Source organism: Gadus chalcogrammus, chromosome 6 (assembly GCF_026213295.1).
Source record: "Gadus chalcogrammus isolate NIFS_2021 chromosome 6, NIFS_Gcha_1.0, whole genome shotgun sequence".
In the NCBI taxonomy this organism is placed as follows: Eukaryota; Metazoa; Chordata; class Actinopteri; order Gadiformes; family Gadidae; genus Gadus; species Gadus chalcogrammus.
In genome coordinates, this window is record NC_079417.1 from 17,604,179 (window position 1) to 17,624,914 (window position 20,736).

Here is a 20,736-nt window from a genome sequence, read left to right on the forward strand (position 1 = left end):
GAGACATCAGTTCATCCTCTTGTCAGGCTCACGTTGGATTTTTTTTTAGATATCGCAGTTTAATTATTTGCTGGTTTTTACCAGGCTTATGCCTCTGAAAATGAATCAACAGCCAACTGACCTCCAATTGCGTAAAATTATGTGGATTTAAAGAATTTGTGAAAATACTGAGTTGAACAAAAACTCATAATTTCCATTTACTCATTTAATGTTTAAGCCCCGTAATATCCCAGTTTGATAGTCTGAAGTATAGCTAAAATCCATCCATAAAGTCAATAAACCAAAGTTATTTTCTGTATTTCAGATGAAAGGAAACATACGTTACATAGATTTTAACCAATAAGACTTAACAGTTTTGAAAAACACTTCATAACCATCCAGTTGCTTTAGTTTTAAATCAAACTGAAAAGAGCAGAGACTGCTTGAAGTGGAATGTTCTTGGTCAGTTAGCAGAATGATAATGTTTACACACACAACTGTTTTAGCAAAAAAACATTTTGCCTTACACATAAACCCATACAGTCAAATGAAGTATCACCCTTACAGATGATCACGATAAGTAAAAGTAGTTGTTTTGCCATTATATAAGAATAACCTATAATAAAAAAGAAAATAATCCCTTATTTAAAAAAATACAATTATGATTAGACTGGTTAGACAAACGTTTAAAAACTTAATCAGGACAAGAGGTGACTACATTCCATTTCAAATTAGAGGCTGAATGGCTTCAGGAAATATTCCACGATACACCAGCACACAGACAGGCACTTATCAAGTATGGACATCTCCTTGATCACAGAGGAAACCAAGATGATTAGAGAAGGATAAAACAACACAGATATTACTGCCCCCTTCCTCTTCATCATGCCCCCTCCTCCTCTTCATCCTGCCCCCTCCGGCTGGGTCATCCTCCTCTTCATCTTACTCTTCATTTGGCTTCTTCGGCAGCTAGTAAAAGAAAGAGACTTGTTGCTATCCGGTTCATTTTTACATATTTTATGAACAGATTATCGAAGACTTTACAAATAAAAACAACACACTTTAATCAAGGGGGGGGGGTATCAATTTTATTGATACCATTATTGAAAACATTATAGATCAGTACGATTACAGATATGGCCGCGTTATTTTAGATGCAATGTTACATATTGCGACTTCATCTGAGAGTTTGACTCATAAACATTAATCGACTGCAGAGAATCCCAGTCCTGATTTTACTGGGAACAGGCTGCGGCTCAGTCTGCAATTTCATCTATCAGTCCCTGAGGGATCAGCTCATATCCTCCTGCCCTGAGATCCTGGAACTACGTCAGGACGGAGCAGTGGTGTACGGAGGTACGCTCGCTCCACTTTTCACTCTTCATCTGTGATGATATCATCCCTGAGGGGTGAATCTGCTCCAACGTGTCCTGAACTTGAAGCTTGTGTTCAAGGCCAGTATTTTGTTTTTAATACCATTGGTAAAGTTTGGTTTTAACTTCCAACATCATGCTCCTCAGACACTTTCTTAGTTAGCTTCCACTTTATTTCTGTTCGATATTCTTATTTTGAACCTTGAGCAGGGCAATTGTTACAAACAATTTCCTTGAGGATTAATAAAAGTGCTCGTTTTAGTTGTAACTATTCTATACAGAACACAAATATTGAATGAGTATTATTTTAGGTTAGGTTTGATTCATCGGACGCGTGGAGCTTACCTTTCTCCCTGGGCTCCTCCCTCTCCTTCGCCCCTCTAATGTAGTTGGTCTGACACACAGACACAGACGCACAGACACAGACACACACACACACAAGTCAAAGCGGTACAATGAACACAGCCCCTATTCGAGGTGATAAAGTTGGGGTTCAGCAGAAGGGGTTCTCTGGGACTTCTCTTACCCAGGCGAAGCTGAGTTGGGGTACTGGGGGGTGTCGAGGAGGGAGGAGAGAGGAGCCGGGTCTCTGCTGCGCTGGGACCGGTTTGGACCAGGATTACCACCACCGCCGGCCCTCTGGGGGGGGGACGGCAGACCCCCACTCTGAGGGACCCTCCCTGGGTATCCCCACCGCTGCTCGTCCTCCTCCTCTTCATCCGCTCCGAACAGCTCCCCTAGTGGCTCGGCTGAACACAGCAGGACCTCAGTCAGCACGTCATCAGTCACCTTGCATCAGTCAGCAGCACATCACCAGTCACCTGGCACTACGCCATCACTACCAGTCACCACGTCATTATTCAACGCGTAACCAGTAACCAGGTCATCAGTAATATTATTCACTTGGTCACTCTGACACGGGGCGGACAGGATGTGTTGTTGTGGGCGACCAACGTATGTTGCGTCCTGAATTTGTCCGGTCTGACACAGGGACCAAACCCAACAGCCCATATATGGTGTTGAGGCTTCAGTGTGATTTCCCTTTGGGGAAGCAAACGGTTAACACACGATTTAAAATGAGTTTTTTTTTTGCCAACTGCTAGTTGAACTCTGAGGGCACGGGTTTGTTGATTTCCGTTAGCATTTCCACCGGAAGTAAAGTCACAATCTTCCTTAAAGGGCAATTGAATCCCAAACAGTTCGTTTTTTTACATATATATCTTTTATAATTGTCTTGGAAAAGGCACAGCCAGGGAGAATGGCGAGTTCCGTCTGGGCAGCGGATGACTGCGGCGTCCGAGAGAAAGGTTCTCTTCCCGGACGCCTCCAGTAAAAACTCTAGTATTAAAATGTTGTCTACTGGTTGCTCATTCAAATAAAATTCCCCCCACTGTTGTTATACTTTCAGCTCTTCGTTCAGTGAATTCATAATTTACTTTATACGTCTACGTTGCTTTTGTGTGAAGTGCAAAATGTTGACATTACATGAAAGCTGTTGATATTATGTCCCTGTGTGAGGCACAGTGTTTTTAAAAGTTCCCAAAAATAAGATTTATTTCTATCATAATTCCCGTCCCATAGTGATGTATTACTACTCTAATCTGTTTGTTGGCTATAACATCACCCTTAAAAAGGTAGACACCAAATGTTTTAAGAGAGAAGGAGCAGCATGGAGTCAGGAAGCAAAGACCAACCAATCACAAGGTGAGAGCATGAGACAACACAGGGATCTTCAGCTCGTTGGCCAGGTAACGGTGACTGGAAACCAAAGAAAGGACTCCATCAGACCGACACCAATGTGCTCATAAAAACCCACTTTAGAAAAGAATGTGACCAGACAGACCGGGACGGAGATCATCCTGTCCAAACACCGATCCAACGTCCCCACACAGAAGTTAGATCAGGATAGGACGTTCATATATGGGCAGGCTGGGAGAAGAAGTGTCCTGGCGATCTGACAAGGTCTCCGTGGAGCTTTACCTTGGTGATGGACCCTCCTGTGAGGCTCTGGAGAGGCTCGTCTGCGAGGGTTCTCTACAGCAGCGAACGGCGTGATGAAAGAGGCCTTCTTTATGTTGTTCACTGGCTTGGAGGAGCAGGGTCGGAGGTCACACATATCCTGTTGCCGGGAAAACCCAACAGAAGGACCAAAATAACTCTGCCCTTTAAGGACTCGTTCACAACATCAGAGTACTGCTCTGTCTTCAACTGTATACAGCTGCTAGGCTCATTAGGAAGATTTGTTTTTTTTTATTGATTTAAATAAACTTATCCAATCAATGAAATATCAAATATTTAAATGCTTATTATTTAAATAATATAACACCTCTGGTCCAGTAAATGCATAAAATAGCTTTAAATTCTACGGCACTTCAGATCATGAAAGAAATGGATATAAAATAGACATTTATCTTCTCCTACAACACACAACCACATGTTGTGCACAGAATTTAGCATGTGGTGACCGATCTGTTACAAAGGGGATCATTTTTGAACCGCCTACCTGATGATGGAACACCACAGACTCCTCCAGCGCCACGCCGCAGAACTCACAGGGAATCATCAGTTCGCCCTCTAGTGGCCGGGCCGGGGGACTGCAGCGGGCGGGGGCGTCCATGGGCAGGAAGGTGGAGGGACCGGGGCGGTTGGCGGCGGGCTCTGCGTGGCTGTGGAAGGTTCCGCTGGTGCCCCTGCTCATGGGCTCTGCATCAGAGGGAGACAGGGGCCGCTTGCTGAAGGAGGCGAAGACCGACGCGGGGCTGCAGCCGGTCTGCAGAGAGGGAGAGGAGAACATCAGGGTGGTGAAGGCATCGCATTAGGAGGGATTCAGGTGGCCTGATCAGCCTCTCTGGGGCCCCAGATCCTCCTCTATCCTCCAAGGAAAGTGAGAGCTTCCAGGAACTTTGTTAGCCTGGTTCTACCAGACTCTCGTACTTCATTTCATTTGTACAGAGTCAGGACCTACTCAATTGACTAACGTTAACTCACTTGAAGGCGGGTGTCTGTTGAAGTTTAAAACGATTGGATCTGCCCAGTGCCACTCTGGATAGGCCATAACTAATCGCTAACGTTTGGTGACGTATGTCATGCGCTGGGACCGGCCGGGAATCACGTTGCGCACAGGCTGTAAACAAACCAAACACTGTGCGTGAAGATGTCTGTCAACGGGAGCTGACTTTAACGTCAGTGATCTCAGCCGGTCCCTCTGTTCGCTGATTGGACACACAAAATTTGTATGGAAAAACCCCGCAAATAGACCTCAAACCCAGACGTAGTACTGAAGGGAAATTAAAATTGAGCGGAAGTACTTAGGCAGGCGGAGCCAGGCTAGAACATTGTAAACGTTCACAGATTTAACCTCCAGGCAATTATAAATAGACAAGAAAAAAAATCTGAGAATTGGGAATGCCCTGCCCAGCCTTTAGCCCTGTGACCCCTCCACGACCTTTCCTAGAAAACTCACACCAAAGAAGTGACATTTGAACTTTCAACTCTTCCTCAACTTCCATCAGCTGTTAACTACACTCCAGCACATCTCCATCCACAACTCAGTGCTTCACTCTTGCTAGAAGCGGCCCTTTCTGTGTGTGGTAAAACAGTGGGCGCATTATTGAAGGTTGATGTACCTGATGCAAAATTAGGTCTTCTTCGGGGAACAAGGCCTCACAGAACTCACAAGGCAGCATGGCATCTGGAAGACAGAACAATGTTCGACAATGCAGACAGTGTAGAGAGAGTGGGTGATGCTGCATCTCCAAGTGCTAATGCTACATCACCTAATAATAATAATAATAATAATAATAATAAATGAAATGTACATAGCGCTTAATATGGTACTCTAATACGCTTTACATATTGGCCTATCAAAACTATGTAAAACAGATTAGGAATAAAACAAAAACATAGGTTAAACATGAAGAATAAGGTGGGAGTTAGGTGGGGAAGGCTAGTGTAAAAAGGTATGTTTTGAGTGCAGATTTGAAAGATGACAGGGTTGGAGAGACTTTGATGTTGGAGGGGAGTGAATTCCAAAGGGTGGGGGCAGCAACTGAGAAGGCCCGATCACCCCAAGTCCGTCGCCTAGAGCTACATCACCTAGTGCTAAAGCTACATCACTTAATGCTAATGCTACTACATCCCCTAGTGCTAATGCTTCGTCACCTACTGCTAATGCTACATCACCTAGAGCTACATCAATTAATGCTAATGCTACATCCCCTAGTGCTATAGCTACATCATCTAGTGCTAATGCTACATCCCCTAGTGCTAATGCTATATCACCTAGTGCTGCGCACGGACCAAACCACTACAGGAAAACTACACGAGTGGTTTATTCCACTCATACCCCAGTTACCAGACATTAGTGTTCATCTCGAATGCCACAGTTTTTCTATTGACTGAATCAGCTGAAGGTCAGATATGTGTCCCTGATTCTTTGAGCATATTGTTTCGGTGTTATCCAGAAGACACCTGGTCCATAGTTCTATTGCAACGTTGTAGTTCATGTTGGTAATGGTAGCACATTTATTTGAAACTGTTAGAAGCCAGGTGTCCGGTTATTGAAAACAAATGCACATCCCATTATTGATCATGGATCATGATCCAGTAGATCGAGTCAACAAGGCGGTGGTATCAGTGTTGCAGTGCGACCAGTGACCCACCAGAGAGCCCTCACCATTGTATTGGTTACCCTGGGCTGCAGCTGCCTCTGGGTGCTGGACGTTGTTGTTGCTGGGAGGAGAGTTGAAGGAGTTGGAGGCATCGGGAGGATTCCTCCCCAGTCGTTCGTCCCAGACGTCCGTCCACAAGGAGCTGCCCTCGGCCGCGTGCTCATCCGGGCCCGGGTCGCTCTGCAGACTCAGCGCCAGCAGGAAGTCCAGGTTGGTCTCCTCCTCCTCCTCCGCAGAGGAAGAGCCCTGAGGCCAGGCACTGCCGGGGCTGGTGGTGCTGGAGGTGCTGAAAACTGTCTGTTCTTCGGCATGTTCCAGCACTGGATCAAAGTGGAGGAATTGAGTATGAATGGAGAATAACAAGTAGTGCCGAAAGTAGTAACAATAGGTAATAACAAGCAGCCTTAATTGATAAGCATTTAGGCAATTGACAGATATTTGCTTTAGACCAACAAAGAAAAAAGAATGCCAAACATTTGTTCCTTGGAGCTTAAGCAATGCAGGTATTCTGATTTGGAGAGCATTTGAAAAGCAATGGCAACCTAGTTGTTTGAATCAATAAAGTGATGACCGCAGTGCTGCTCGCCAGACAGTCAAACAGCTTATTGAACTGGTGTTAATGAGGCTAAAGGACTCCTCTCTGTCCTGACTGGCTAAAGGAGTCATCTCTGTACTGATTGGCTAAAGGACTCCACTCAGTCCTGAACTCACGTTGGCTGAATGATGCGTTCCCCGGGACGGAGGTGGTCCTGTTCCCTGGTCCCCGGCCCGTGTTGTACCCCCTGGGGTCTGGGGACCAGTGGAAGCCCCTTCCCCCCCCTGCACTGATGTTGCAGGTCTTGGGAATCCTGCTTTCGGCCTCCAGAAGATTCCGGATGGCGGGCACGTCGAACCAAGCCGCGGGGGACTGAGGCTCCGCCGTGCTGAAGCTGGTCCGGTTGTTGTTCCTCTCCGGGGGGGGCGTGAGGCTGCCGCAGATGGCCGGGTGGGCCGCCTGCTCCCGCAGCATCACGTTGCTCCTGCAGAGCAGGCAGGGCTCGGTCCGCGTGCCGCAGTACTCCTCGTGCTCCTGGGCCTTCCTGGAGGCCAGCTCCAGGCCGCAGTACTGACAGGGGACCAGACGCAGGGCGCACTCTGAGCTCTGAGGGGACACAAATCCATGTGGTCAGAACAGGAGCCTGGCCAGACGGACAGGGGAGTGAGGTGGGACCGACAGAATGCTTTGAAGATTGATCTCGTCAAAAGGTCAGCCCTCTCTTACCTGGTGGATTTCCACACGGCCCTTATCCATCTTCAAACCACACTTGCATTTTATCTGAAATGAAAGTGAAAACAATGAAACAATCAAAATGAAACCTGAATGAAAAAACGAGCAATTCTTCCCCGCTCAAAGCAGGAAAAAAAGCACACATTGACTTGCTGAATCGCTACCTTGCACTGTTCTTACATGTTGGATACACGTTTGAGCGTTACCTGCGTGTGTTCCTGCTCCTTGTGTGTCTGCAGCTCTGTTCTTCGCACGGGCTCCTGGCAGATGTCACACAGCGCTATGTTCCTCCGACAGTGGATCTCATGTGTGGTGAAGTTGGCTTCAGGAATATCGTGCTTGCTAGGGAAGAAAACACGTTTAGAGTCATTGTACTGTGGGCAGTGACCCCATGACGTTTTGTTGTCGGTCTCTCTTACCAGTTGCTGCATATCTGGGTTCCTTCGTCGCCCATCATCAGCTTTACCTGAACACAAGTACTACGTGTTGACGACAACGGAGTACTGATCCATGATAGATCATGTTTTTTTTTGCATACTTCGCAACACGTGGTTTTAAGTTAGCATATACTTTTAATATTTAGCATTGACATGATACAACACATGTAACACGACTGTTGAGAATCAGTTTCGTTTTGCATATCCAGCTCCAGGAACCCGACACTGAGTCTTAAATATCCTGCAGCCTCCTCCATCAAGACCCCGTCCGCCGTGGGGTCAAGACCCTCTCTGCTGTGGAGTCCTCCAGACCCTGTCTGTTGTGGGCTCCTCCAGACCCCGTCTGCTGTGGGCTCCAGACCCTCTCTGCTGTGGGCTCCAGACCCTGTCTGCTGTCTGCTGTGGGCTCCAGACCCTGTCTGCTGTGTGGTCCAGACCCTGTCTGCTGTGGGCTCCAGACCCTGTCTGCTGTACAGAACCTGTATGGTCCAGACCCTGCCTGCTGTGGGCTCCAGACCCTGTATGCGGTCTACTGTGGGGTCAAGACCCTGTCTGCTGTGGTTTTATGACCCCGTCTGCTGTGGTAACCAGTGTCGATGAAACCGAAACCGAACCATCCCCATTGTTGACATAACAGACTAAACTCCACGCTAGTTAGGATAAAGTAGAAATATACGAAGTTACATCTCAAAGTGTACATCATGTGAACAAATTACCTGAGCAAAGACGTCCAATGAAGTGTTTGGTTATTAAGTCCCGAATTTGAAATGATCAACTGGTCTCAGTTGGTGACGGAGCTCAGAGCCAGATAAAAATTCATGTTGATCTACCAGGAGAGTCGACCACTGAAGTTCAGCCAAGGCGGAGACGCTCCAACTTCCGGGTGGAGGCGATAGTGCATCTGGATTGGTCGAATGGAGTTGAGCGAGGGATGCGTTCGTCTAACCTACTGGGTCAGCTTGAAGGGGGTTAGGGTAAGTGGACTCAGAAAACACAAACAACAGCCATTTCATTCCATGTTTATTGGTTGTACTATCAATACTGTCATTTCAGACATTTTCATTACGGTAAGGCACAGTTTTGTTCAGGTAAAACACTGATCATATTTACAGTAAATATTTGATGCGGTTCAAAACTCAGCACATCTCAGTCAAAATTGCCAACCAGTGGTATTGCCATCGACGTAGATATATAAAATATTTTTTTTCAAATCTGAAAGCCCTTATTCTTTGTAATTCAAAGACTGACGCCCAAAAAATATTTTAAAATGAAATGTCACAGAACCAATTTTCACATGAGGGAACAAATGGGTAAAAATCCAATAGAGGATTTGTAGTTGGAAAAAAGTATCACCAATACTGTTAATATCTTAATTAATGCAAGTTGGATCATGCATCTTAAAAAATGTGGTCAATAATATGCATTTTGGGGCACATGGTTTCATCTCTTGAGAATTGAACGAAAACATTCTGATTCCCTGACTAGTAAAATGACCCATGATTGTCAAATATATTGTTGAGACTTAAACCGTACCCAGAATAACGCCCTCAAACTTTAACCAAGGAAAGAAAACATTCAATGTGTTTGCGGAATTGGAATTGCATTTGTCTGTGCCAAGATGGCACACAAGTAGACCTGCTGTTCTCAGACATCATTGAGAGGGACAGGACTGACAGACATCTTTGGGAACCAACGACAGACATAAATCTACGCCACAGGTTTGTGTTGTGTGCATGTGTAACGGCCATTTTGAACAATCAATAGATCAATTCCTGAGGGGAGATTGTGTTAAAAAATAAAAGGTTACATACATTTCCAGCATTTGTAGGGACAGAATACCATCAATGACCAGCACCCCAGAAAGTCACTGAATGAAATGACAGTAAACTAAATATTCACATGACATCACACAACACTAGGCTACTTCTTTTTTTGTTAGCATGTTTTTGCAACTTGGCGACATGGACATCTTTTAATCTAATTCATCACTCCGTGTTTTAGAAAGTGGTTCTAAGGCGTAGAAAGTGACCGTCTAATTACAATAATGTTATATTTCAATAACCCCATGTAAAAAATAAAATAAAGCAGAAAAAAACATGTGCAAAAAACTCAATATTGCATGACCAAATTCAAATAGCCAAAAACGAATCTAATGAGGCTATATCCATTTTCATGTCTCCTTACAATTATAAACGGTCCACTGTATCTCACTCAGGGAGGGAGTTGTATCCTGCCCTCGCAGACAGCAGTTTGATTTGTTTCTTAAACCTCCTGTATACATTTTTTTACCCATCTTCCCCCATCACTAATGACGAAAATACTCACCAAGCAAATATATAAAACTCTTCAATTGGATTATTTGGTCACCCAAATGGCTAAATCTAAAAATGATAAATCATAATTAGTTTAACTATCAAGTAAAAAAAAAAAGAACAAAATCATAGTATGTAAAATGGTTTTGAAAACTATAACTCTATACACCAACGTTTCCTGAAATAAGAATGCTGCTTTGATTTAACCTCCCGATTCCCTTGGTCCAAAGCACAGATGAGCGTGTCCCTCCTACCAATTAGTGAGCCACAAGTTATCCTTAACTAACAGCCCCATACTCTGCTGGTTCAACACACATGGAAATATCTCTTAAAGGTTCCGCGACGAGGGGACATCAAGAGATGTAAGAGGAACAGACGGGGCAATACTACAACGGTACAGGCCGAGAAGGTTGAAAAAAAAAGGCACAGAGATCATAGGAGACGTCACAGAGGTAGCGCCAGGCGGGAGACGCAGAAGAGCTAGTCGGTTATGTATTAAACAGGTGTGTGTGTGTGTGTGTGTGTGTGTGTGTGTGTGTGTGTGTGTGTGTGTGTGTGTGTGTGTGTGTGTGTGTGTGTGTGTGTTCATCTGTCCTTGGATCCCAGCTTCTCGATCAGGTCCTGAAGAGGAGCCAGCTCTCGCCGGTCGATAAGGTTGAACTCCTGAAGGAGAGACAGACAGACAGACAGACAGAGGGACAGACAGACATGTCATGGAGGTTCATGCTGCAGGGAGATCCATTGTTGGTTAAACTACTGGTGTCTCTTCATGAGACGGCACCATCCCTCCACTTTGGGATCACATATCTGTCAGGGCAGCCAATCAGAGCCCTGACTCATTTGCATTTCTACGATAAAAACGAGTTTTGACGGGGGACAGCAAGTGGCACTTGGTAAGTCTGATTCTTTGTAAGTCTGATTCTTTGCTTCAACCTGCTGTCCTTCAGAGAGCTTCCTTCTAAGCGATAGGATTCGGTTATTTAAAAAAACTTGTCTCCAATTTTACAGAAGTCTTGTTTCTCACTTATAATTAAAACATGCCGCAGGCAAGTTATAAGTGAGAGAGGCCACAACCATCAGTGAGTGGAATGATCTGAGAGCCACTCTGCTCTGGCTGACCGCGCGCTGCCACTGAGTCTGCATCAGACTAAGCAAGATAAACCACGGCGTCGGCTCATTTAGGACCCATCACCGCATTGGTTCTCTGACTGGTTTGGGGAATCCATCTTGCCTGTCAATCTCACTTGACAGCACTACAATACCCAGAACCTATTTAGTGCTGACCTGGACGAAGAAGATGAAATGCTTGAAGGAGGTGTTGAGATGGGCCTCCTCCTGCAGCTGCATCACAGAGTCGAAGTGCTGGTGGTAGATGTGGGCGTAAACCCGGAACAGACGCTTCAGGATCGTCTTGGCAACGGACATGAAGTTCTTGGGGAAGGGGACTCCTGCAGAGAGAGCAGTGTTATGGGCCGTGGGGACACCACTCAGGGGGGAGATTGGGATCAATCGGTCATTGCCAATCAGGTAGTTAGGGGCCGGTAGTTAGGGGCTGGTAGTTAGGGGCTGGTAGTTAGGGGCTAGTAAGTTAGGGGTTAGGGGGATGGTAGTAAAAAAATTGGGTGGAATGTTAACACAAATAGTCCCATGTGCGTTTTTGTGCTTAATGTTTTGTGATTTGGGCTATTTTGGTTTCACTTGATGTGGTGAATAAATGCATTTATTCTTTTATGTTTTAAAGTTGTTTGGAAATAAGAATTGTGCTGGCAAGTTGGAAGGTCTAGGTTATCCTAGAGACAGTCTCTCTAACCGCTGGCTGTCACAATCACAAAGAGGAAGTGAGAAAACAGTCAGTTTCCTAACACTAATAATACCTGAAAGTCAGCTTCCGTGTTTCTGTCTGTGACATGAATATTTTTCAAGTCGGATGGCGAGAGTACCGTTGCCATGTGGAGCTAGGGAAACACAGAAGGTATTGTGAACACTTAGACGCACCGATCTTGGAGGGGAAGAGGGTCTCGTCGTCCAGCTGGTCCTGGACCCAGGTCATCAGGTAGTCGATGTACTTCGGGGCCGAGCACTTGATGGGCTTCTTGATGTTGGTGCCGTCGGCCCAGTGGTACTCATACCTGAGGGGACACACACACACACACACACACACACACACACACACACACACACACACACACACACACACACACACACACACACACACACACACACACACACACACACACACACACACACACACACACACACACACACACGGTTTGTGGGACATAGGGCAGACAATTGGTTTCCTCAAACATGTTTTTGTTACTCGTGAATTTCAGAATGATATAACACAATGTTTGTTTTAAAGTTCAATCTGTTGTTTAGTAACCCGAAGCACAGTCCATCTCATATCCTGCCTCACAGATAGACTTTTTAAAGATACACAAAATAATGACAAACGTATCTAGTGATTATTCTGGAGTTCCTTTTGCATATTATTTTTGCATATTTAACTAGGAGAAACATTATTTTCCCATGAAAACAAATTTATGAAGCCATTGTATAAAAAGGCAATAAATGAGTTGTTTACACAACAGAGGCCGCCCTGCTGTCTACGTCAACAGGAAGTGTGCTCTGGGCTCTTCCTCCTGATTACAGAAACAACCAGAGCAGAGCGGAGGGCCGAGGAAGTGTAGTCTGGTGTCTAACAGAGCTGCTGGAACAGAGAAGCCCCCAGCCCTCTCTGACCATGTGACCATTTGCAGATGACTGCCGGTGGAGACCACGTCACATGGAACTTGGAAGGCCCACGATTTGCTTTAGATAATGATCGTCTCTTCCCCAGCACAGCACAGGCCTTTAATAGAAGTTCATCTTAACCCTTGAGTTTCCTTAATCAGCCCGGATGTGTCCAATTATCCGTCTACCATTTGCCCGGGGTTTCTCACAAAGGGATTTGTGTCCAGTATTGGAACGAGCTCTTAACGAGTTTTTAACATGACACCCTCGTGTCCTGTTAGAAAAGTTTCAGAAGAACACGTGCTAGTGATTCCTTGAGTAACTCCAGTGTCACAGGAGGAACCAGCTGGTTTCGCTCTCCAAACATTCACTATTCTGGATGTCAGAAAACGGCACCCATTTACCGCAGTGAACAGTCTTTAACTCCAGGCCTAACATGTGTGAATGCTGCCACTCAATGCTGCCTCACAATAGTAAGTTCTGTCCTGATTAGTGCTGAATTCAGCTATTCACTAACATTGCACAGCAGCTACATGTGATGCTAGTAACTTCTGTGATTGGTCAGGTCAGGAAAAACCAGGAAGGGCTCTTGGTAATCCCTTTCCCAGCGGCAGTAAGCCACACCAAACCACGTGGCTGATAAAGGCCCTGACAAGCAGACTTGACTCGACTTGTTGTGAACATTACACCATGGGCGTCGCCCGTCCCCACTGTATGGAGGCTGCTTGCTGTGGTCGTGTACGGTAACGACGGACCCGTGAACCCCCCCCTCCGCCCCCAAACCACCACCCTGTCTGGGCTGGCTCAATGGGGGTGACCTTTCACCTCCTTCTGCTCCTTCAGGGTGGTGTCACCCTCTTGTAGAGATAGACAGACAGGACTACTACAGTCTCTCCATAAGGGTTGCGTCACCACATTGGACAGACCGACAGATGGGACTACTACAGTCTCTCCATCAGGGTCACCTCGTTGGACACAGACAGGACTACTCCAGTCTCTCTCTCTCGTTGGACAGACAGACAGGACAACTACATTCTCTCTCCCGTTGGACAGACAGGACTACTCCAGTCTCTCTCCTCCCCCCCCCCCCCCTCTCTCTCTCTCTCTCTCTCTCTCTCTCTCTCGTTGGACAGACAGGACTACTACAGTCCCTCCATCAGGGTCACTTCGTTGGACAGACAGGACTACTACATTCTCTCTCATTAGACAGAACGATAGGACTACTAGTCTCTCCATCATCAGGATCACCCAGTTATCTATCTTAATCTCAATCTTCGGGCTTCCTTTAACTACTCCAGAAGCCGCTCTGGAAGGGATATGATACCCCTCTCCTATAAATAGTCCGGTCCTCAGGTTTCCGGAGGAACAGTATCGCGTTATAAGCAATCGCAGGAATTAACTGTCCTTGTGTAGTGCGGCCTCATTTGACTATCTCCATGGGAACAACCTACAGTCGGTCATATGCACCCACATGGAGCTATCTGCAGCCAAACCGAAGAGGCTCTGAGTCGTCAGCCTCTGTCTTGGCTCAGTGCGCTGTAACCCACGTGAGGCTGTCTGCTGAGGGACCGAGCAGGAGAATCAACAAAGAGTCAGTAAGGAGGAGATGTTCAGTAAGGAGGAGAGGTTCAGTAAGGAGATGTTCAGTAAGGAGGAGAGGTTCAGTAAGGAGGAGATGTTCAGTAAGGAGGAGAGATTCAGTAAGGAGGAGAGGTTCAGTACCTAGGACCAGCAGACATGACAGAGCAGCTGGTTTCACTGCAGAACTCTGTGATTGTTCCATAGAGCATGTTGATCTGGTTAAAAAAATCCACCGCTGAGGAGAGAAAAGAGACTCCGTTACTGGGACCGGTACATTCAGCATTCAGATACGGCACCATTTTGTCACACGTTTATCCAGACAAAAACTAAACTGGCACAAGCGTCATCATGGACTGTACTTCTGCAGTTAACTAATAAAAGCTGATGCTCACTGTTGACGGCGATCCACTCATTAAGGTCCTCCCCCTCCGGCAGCATGACGGCCTGCCGCAGGTTCCCGCTGCCCAGCGTGGCCTCGGCGTGTTTCAGCAGCTCGTACTGGTGCGAGCCCTCTGGGATGTTCTTCTTGGGCTTGAAGGTTTTGGACGAGCGACTGCCACTAGGAGAGAGGAACGTGACTGGTGATTCACCGCAGAGGGGGCCGGACGGCTGCTCTCTGATCATTCACTAAGATCAGAGTTAACAGACTGCTTTGTCTCTAAAAGAGTATCAGGGTTCTGGTGGAATGAAATGACAGCTGGACCTGAGGTAATAAACGTTCATTAGATGTTTACACAATAAAGTTAAGCTCTACAGTAATGATGGATGATTTGGGTTCAATTGTCAACAATTATACAAAATGTATGCCAACGGACCTAAACACCTACAGACCTATAGACCTAAGGACCGAGCTACAGACCCAAAGACTTAAGGACCGACCTACAGACATAAAGACCGACAGACCCAAATACTTACAGACAGACCTAAAGACCTACAGACATAAAGACAGACCGAGACATAAAGACCTACAGACAGAGCTACAGACCAGTAGACCTACACATCTACAGACCTAAAGCCCTACACACCTACAGTTGAGCACTGCTCAATTACATGGATGAGCAGTAACGAGGAGCAGTGAAGAGGAGCAGTGAAGAGGAGCAGCACAGAGGAGCAGTGAAGAGGAGCAGCAGAGAGGAGAAGTACAGAGGAGCAGTGCACAGGAGCAGTGAAGAGGAAGGAGTAGTAGAGAGCAGCAGATAAGAGGGGCAGCGGAGAGGGGCAGCGGAGAGGAGCAGTGAAGAGGAGCAGCAATGAGGAGAAGTAGAGAGCAGCAGTAGAGAGGAGCAGTGTAGAGGAGCAGTGAAGAGGAGCAGCAAAGAGGAGCAGTGAATCGCAGCTCAGTGAACTGGGCCAGCGTCCCTCCTCCCCACCGCCGTTAGCCGGAGTCTCGTTAGCCTGAGGAGCGCAGATCCTTTACAACAATTAGAAGCAATCTAGCGGGCGAAGACGATCCAAACGCGTCGTTTAATGTCTCCACACTCGGCGTCTCTTTAACTACATGGTTTAATCCGACGGTGGGTCGTTGTTGGCCACAAACTAAACCTCGTCTCCGCAGACCATAAGGTCTACTGAGCTAACGTCAGAGTGCAGGTCGGGGTTCAGTACTCACAACAAGAAGCTCATCTTGGCGTAGCGCGGAGACGCGGACGACTATACTTAAGAACCGGTCTGGTTAAACTTTAATACTAGTAAGACACTACACGGAGCGGACTTCTTGTCAACACTGCTATGTAGTTAGCCGTCGCTAAACGAAACCGCAGCCTCTTCCTCTCTGAGCCCACCCCAAAGCCACGTATTTGCGTCCTCTGCCGGCGGGACACGGCGATGCGATGCGCCCGAATGAATTGACGCGTTGCTCCGGCAGAGGGCAGGCGCGGGTGTGTTCGAAATCAAGCAACCCGATGAGATCCTCGTAGACGCCGCTCCTCCCGGATGAGCTCCGGTAGAGGGCGACAACCGGTGTGCCCCTAGTGGTGCGCCCCTAGTGGTGTGCTCCGCCCGGATGACGCGACACGGGTTCTAAATCGAGCATCCCCGATGAGCTCCTCGTCTCCTCGGCTTGAGCAACCCTTCGCCCCGCCTCGTTGACGTAGGCCCCCCCGTGCGGTGACGGAGGAACTATATATTCCGTCCACACGTCCCGCGGTTCACAGGCGCTGCTCTGTCCCCCCATCCTCGCCGTCTCCTGTCTTCAGACCACGATGGCAACCTTAAGAGCTCTACGTAAACTGTGTCAGCACTCACAGCAACAGTTGTGCAGTCTGCACACGTCCGCCATCAGGTGAGCCCGTAGTTTCGGTAATAGACGGTTACTCGATGTAGTATTTCCGTTTAAGGAATTGAATGAGGGTTAGCTTGGATTGATCGGTGTATGTTGTGTTTACAATGTCAACTTGTTATGGTTACGTCTCAATATCTGTAATCACATTTTGTGCGTGATAGCCGATACATATACCAGTTTATTACGGCGAGCGCCAAAATATTGAGTTGTTTTGAGAGGATTTTCGTGCGCCCCTAGCGGCGCGCCGGTAAAACTGCAGCGAGCGGCGGCTGATGAAATCGCTGCCGTCGCTTGCACTCCCGAGGGGCGGGGATAGCGGCGGCATAGTGTTGGTAAATAGACAGCAGACGAGTGGATGATGGTTAATATTCAGATTAATTTCCATCTTTCGTGTGAAAGTTGATTTGATATGTAAGTCCGACTGATGATCTGATTGTCCTAAAACCCAAACCTTTTATAAAATGTGGACATTATTGAAACTTTTCACACGCAATTGGCAGAAAATGGTAGAACATTGAAACAAAACGCATCAAAATCATGCATTAAAAAACCCATTGTTTCCCATAACTTGAATCCACTGGGAGTTGAGATGGCTGTCCGCTGTTTTCACGCTAGTGTAGAAAGTTACGTTGTAATCTAGATGTTAATTTCAACTATTGAAATCTATTTGAATAACCCGTTTTACAAAGCTCGGTCACTAGGACACCTGGCAGCAATGCAGAGCTTGGCTCCAGACTGCTGATGGATCAGTACAAAGTGTTAATACTTTCTTTCGGGGCGTCTAATTGTCGGGGCCAGAAGAAAGAAATGGAGGGTTACATAAGGTTTTAATGGCTCATCAATCTTCTGATGTTAATTGTGTTTTCTTGCCATCTTGCGTAAGTGCCCACTCTCAACACATGGTGTTGAAATGTGACACCACCCACAACTTCAACAAACCTTGCAGGAAACTTGCTGCCCATTTGGCTGCGACTAGAAAACGCTCCACTTGCAGCAATAAGCTTTCCTTACACCTATTTATATCCGTGCGGGCTCCTTGCTCTATACTTGGTCTCCGGCCTCCAGGCTGCAAGAGTTGATAAGATAGTTTTGGATAACAAAATGGCTGACCTGCCATATCATGATGACTGGTGTGGGGTGATGTTCTGGCCTCCTGCTCATCTGCCCTATCGCTCCCTCGCCAGACAGGAGGCTGTAGTCATCTCGGGGAGAAAGCTAGCACGACAGATCCGTGAGGAGGCCCGGGTCGACGTGGATAACTGGGTGTCGTCCGGCCACAGGAGGCCCCACCTCAGCGTTGTGCTGGTGGGGGACAACCCCGCCAGTCACTCCTACGTCCTAAACAAGACACGCTCGGCCGCCGATGTCGGTAAGCAAAAATAAATGGGGGTTTTACACATAAATAATTATACTATATATTTTTTTTTCTGTTTGTTACCATTCGTTTTTGGCTAATGGTACTACATCTCCTCACTGCCTTGTAGGAATCAGCAGCGAGACCATCCTAAAGTCCTCAAGCACCAGCGAAGAAGAGCTGCTGGATTTAATTTATAAACTCAACACGGACCATCAGGTCGACGGCCTCCTGATCCAGCTACCTCTGCCAGGTAGACACTCGCCAGCAGAACCACAACACAACGAGTATCTGTTCCTAGCAGCACAAGTCGCAGGCCCTGATTTGTGGGCCCTTTGCATAGGGAACTCTGTGTACATTGTTTTCACGGGGGTCTTAAATCGCTTGTGTCTGATCTACCAGATCACATCGACGAACGCAGAATCTGCAACGCCGTGTCCCCCAGCAAGGATGTGGACGGTTTCCATGTGGTCAACGTGGGCCGCATGTGCCTGGACCAGTCCACCATGCTGCCCGCCACTCCCTGGGGGGTCATGGAGATCATCAAACGCACAGGTGGGTGGAGAGACAGACCCCGCCCATCTCCTCTTCACCTGAGGATGGGACTTTCCTCTGACGTGTTTCTCCCCCTCCGTCTCAGGTATTCCTACCCTTGGAAAGAATGTTCTGGTCGCCGGCCGCTCCAAAAACGTGGGCATGCCGATCGCCATGCTGCTGCACACGGACGGGCGGCATGAGAGGCCTGGCGGTGAGTCGTGCGTGCGTGTGTGCGTGTGCGTGTGCGTGTGCGTGTGCGTGTGTGTGTGTGTGTGTGTGTGTGTGTGTGTGTGTGTGTGTGTGTGTGTGTGTGTGTGTGTGTGTGTGTGTGTGTGTGTGTGTGTGTGTGTGTGTGAGAATAGGGATTTCACATGCTCATGTTATTTTGTTTCTGTGTCTCTTCAGGAGACGCCACCGTTACCATCACTCACCGCTACACTCCTATAGACCAGCTCCGGCAGCACACTAAGATTGCTGACATCATCGTTGCCGCAGCAGGTAGGGGTCTGGTTACTGAAATAGTTAAAAACATGTGGTTTAATAAAATGTCAAAGTGTTTTAGCATTACTAGTGTTATACCTTGTTTGTAGCTGTGCGTTGGGCTAGTTAGCAGAGCTAAGTGAAAGAATCTTCACTGGGGAGGGCTTTTACTCTGTATCTAGAGGTCCTCTTTCAGTTTATTTCTATCCGTGGGTCCCCTAACGGTGTAATCTTGTTGCAGGGATTCCAAACCTGATCACGGCGGACATGATCAAAGAAGGAGCGGCTGTCATCGACGTTGGGATCAACAGAGTGCTGGACCCCGAGACGGGCAAGAGCCGGCTGGTGGGAGACGTGGACTTTGAAGGTAAGCGGAAACAGAACGTGAGCATTAAACCTGTGGTAATGACCAGGGTAAACCGAACGTTGTGCATTAAAGCTGGGGTAATGACCAGGGGAAACCGAACGTTGTGCATTAAAGCTGGGGTAATGACCAGGGGAAACCGAACGTTGTGCATTAAAGCTTGGGGAGATGACCGGGGGAAACCGTGTGACTGGTCACGAGCAACGAGCGTAGTGCCCTCATTTAATTAGGGTCTAATTACATGGTTGCAATGTCTTATTACAGGCCTTGGACAGCCACCGATTCCATTTTCTATATCTTTTATATTTGTCTGAGCATTTGATTACTGAATGCTTTCGGGATAAATATAAGATGACCAATAATACTTCTAAATAAAGTGCCTTCTATAGCTTTGAGGATTTAATGCTTAATTTACATTTACATTTAGCAGAGAGGGCAAAAACGACTCCCTAAGTCTGTGATGTATGCCCTGTTCTAGATTCCAACGTTTCATTCCCGAGCGTAACGTCTCCTGTTTGGTTTCAGGTGTTCGACAGAAGGCAAGCTTCATCACCCCGGTGCCCGGGGGGGTTGGCCCCATGACGGTGGCCATGCTCATGAAGAACACCATCAAGGCGGCCAAGAATGTGCTGCTGTACCCCCCCGAGAGGGTCCGCATGGCCGCCCTGTCATAGAGACCCCGCGCTGCACGGACCCATCAGCCCAGTACATTCCACTATTGAATCACACTGCCCTCCAAAACAGTTTTTTGATTTTACCCTTTTAACCCCCTGGTTTTAAGTTGTTTTTGTCCCAAATCAAAGATGTGATACGATGCCAGCCTGTTACGTTCGGATCACAGTGACGTTACACACTGCCTCAAGATCCTCGTTACTTTTAACACTAAAGGTGGTTACATTTATTTCATGCAAGTTTGTTCACAGTTGAACGATTTGCCAGTATTCATCCCACCTCAACAGGATTTTATACTTGGGAGAAGTTTAAAATTGTTTATTTGTATATCCACATAATTTAATATTTAAAAGGCACACGAGGCAGCAGTATGTAATGTTGATTTGGCAAGGAATTCTGGACAATGCCCGGTTGTGAGTTTGTTTATATTTTTTTCAGAAAGCTAAAGGGCTTTCGTATGCATTTGTAGGCAATATTTTGAAATAAATATTCCAATGCTTCTTTGTGCTATTGTTATTATTTGTTTGTTAATCTTATTACAACTTGAAGGTGTACATTCGGTTGGACATTGGGTGTGGTAACATTATTTAGGAATCTATGCGTAATTGGAAAAAGAAGGTAGACTATAAGCCTTTTTCTTGTAATTGCAATGGTTTCTTGTAGGCGGGCCGGCTACAAAATGATTACGTAATCAGA

At 46.8% G+C, this 20,736-nt stretch overlaps 3 protein-coding genes across 4 annotated transcripts; 1 reads left to right on the forward strand and 2 right to left on the reverse strand.

Annotated features, from left to right (window-relative positions):
* Positions 1-171: 171 nt before the first annotated feature.
* LOC130384974 (TRAF-type zinc finger domain-containing protein 1-like) lies at positions 172-8,878 on the reverse strand. 2 transcript variants are annotated; one of them, XM_056593408.1, is made up of 12 exons: positions 8,443-8,878; positions 7,709-7,755; positions 7,496-7,631; positions 7,284-7,337; positions 6,734-7,163; positions 6,028-6,342; positions 4,979-5,043; positions 3,856-4,122; positions 3,333-3,471; positions 1,879-2,101; positions 1,698-1,746; positions 172-948 (listed from the first exon to the last, which is right to left on the reverse strand). In XM_056593408.1, the coding sequence occupies exons 2-12, from the start codon at positions 7,744-7,746 to the stop codon at positions 922-924; spliced, it is 1,743 nt and encodes a 580-aa protein (XP_056449383.1). In that variant the 5' UTR covers positions 7,747-7,755; positions 8,443-8,878; the 3' UTR covers positions 172-921. The 2 variants fall into 2 exon arrangements, with proteins under 2 accessions (XP_056449383.1, XP_056449382.1); XM_056593407.1 differs by lacking the exon at positions 172-948 and having other exon boundaries at positions 974-1,746.
* Positions 8,879-10,542: 1,664 nt separating this feature from the next.
* On the reverse strand, positions 10,543-16,169 carry LOC130384977 (MOB kinase activator 1A). Its single transcript, XM_056593409.1, has 6 exons — positions 15,962-16,169; positions 14,745-14,911; positions 14,494-14,587; positions 12,034-12,167; positions 11,323-11,486; positions 10,543-10,701 (listed from the first exon to the last, which is right to left on the reverse strand). Exons 1-6 carry the CDS (start codon positions 15,973-15,975, stop codon positions 10,624-10,626), a joined length of 651 nt encoding a protein of 216 aa, XP_056449384.1. The 5' UTR covers positions 15,976-16,169; the 3' UTR covers positions 10,543-10,623.
* Positions 16,170-16,405: 236 nt separating this feature from the next.
* On the forward strand, positions 16,406-20,538 carry LOC130384105 (bifunctional methylenetetrahydrofolate dehydrogenase/cyclohydrolase, mitochondrial-like). The gene is made up of 8 exons (XM_056592131.1): positions 16,406-16,633; positions 17,818-18,002; positions 18,118-18,240; positions 18,390-18,542; positions 18,628-18,735; positions 18,930-19,022; positions 19,246-19,371; positions 19,894-20,538. Exons 1-8 carry the CDS (start codon positions 16,554-16,556, stop codon positions 20,040-20,042), a joined length of 1,017 nt encoding a protein of 338 aa, XP_056448106.1. The 5' UTR covers positions 16,406-16,553; the 3' UTR covers positions 20,043-20,538.
* The last annotated feature ends 198 nt before the right edge of the window (positions 20,539-20,736 follow it).

What these genes read in the sequence shown, in the direction of transcription:
- LOC130384977 (XM_056593409.1), bottom strand. An exon ending in CCTCTTCCCCTCCAAGATCG is followed by an intron (nt 11,487 to 12,033) that starts GTGCGTCTAAGT and finishes CTCTCTCTGCAG; the next exon opens with GAGTCCCCTTCCCCAAGAAC. An exon ending in ATTTCATCTTCTTCGTCCAG is followed by an intron (nt 10,702 to 11,322) that starts GTCAGCACTAAA and finishes TCTCTCCTTCAG; the next exon opens with GAGTTCAACCTTATCGACCG.
- LOC130384974 (XM_056593407.1), bottom strand. Translation starts at nt 7,746, where the DNA reads ATGATGGGCGACGAAGGAACCCAGATATGCAGCAACTG. An exon ending in ACCCAGATATGCAGCAACTG is followed by an intron (nt 7,632 to 7,708) that starts GTAAGAGAGACC and finishes TTTCTTCCCTAG; the next exon opens with CAAGCACGATATTCCTGAAG. An exon ending in GCCGTGTGGAAATCCACCAG is followed by an intron (nt 7,164 to 7,283) that starts GTAAGAGAGGGC and finishes GTGTCCCCTCAG; the next exon opens with AGCTCAGAGTGCGCCCTGCG.
- LOC130384105 (XM_056592131.1), top strand. Translation starts at nt 16,554, where the DNA reads ATGGCAACCTTAAGAGCTCTACGTAAACTGTGTCAGCACTCACAGCAA. An exon ending in CTGCACACGTCCGCCATCAG is followed by an intron (nt 16,634 to 17,817) that starts GTGAGCCCGTAG and finishes CTCCCTCGCCAG; the next exon opens with ACAGGAGGCTGTAGTCATCT. An exon ending in GATCCAGCTACCTCTGCCAG is followed by an intron (nt 18,241 to 18,389) that starts GTAGACACTCGC and finishes CTGATCTACCAG; the next exon opens with ATCACATCGACGAACGCAGA.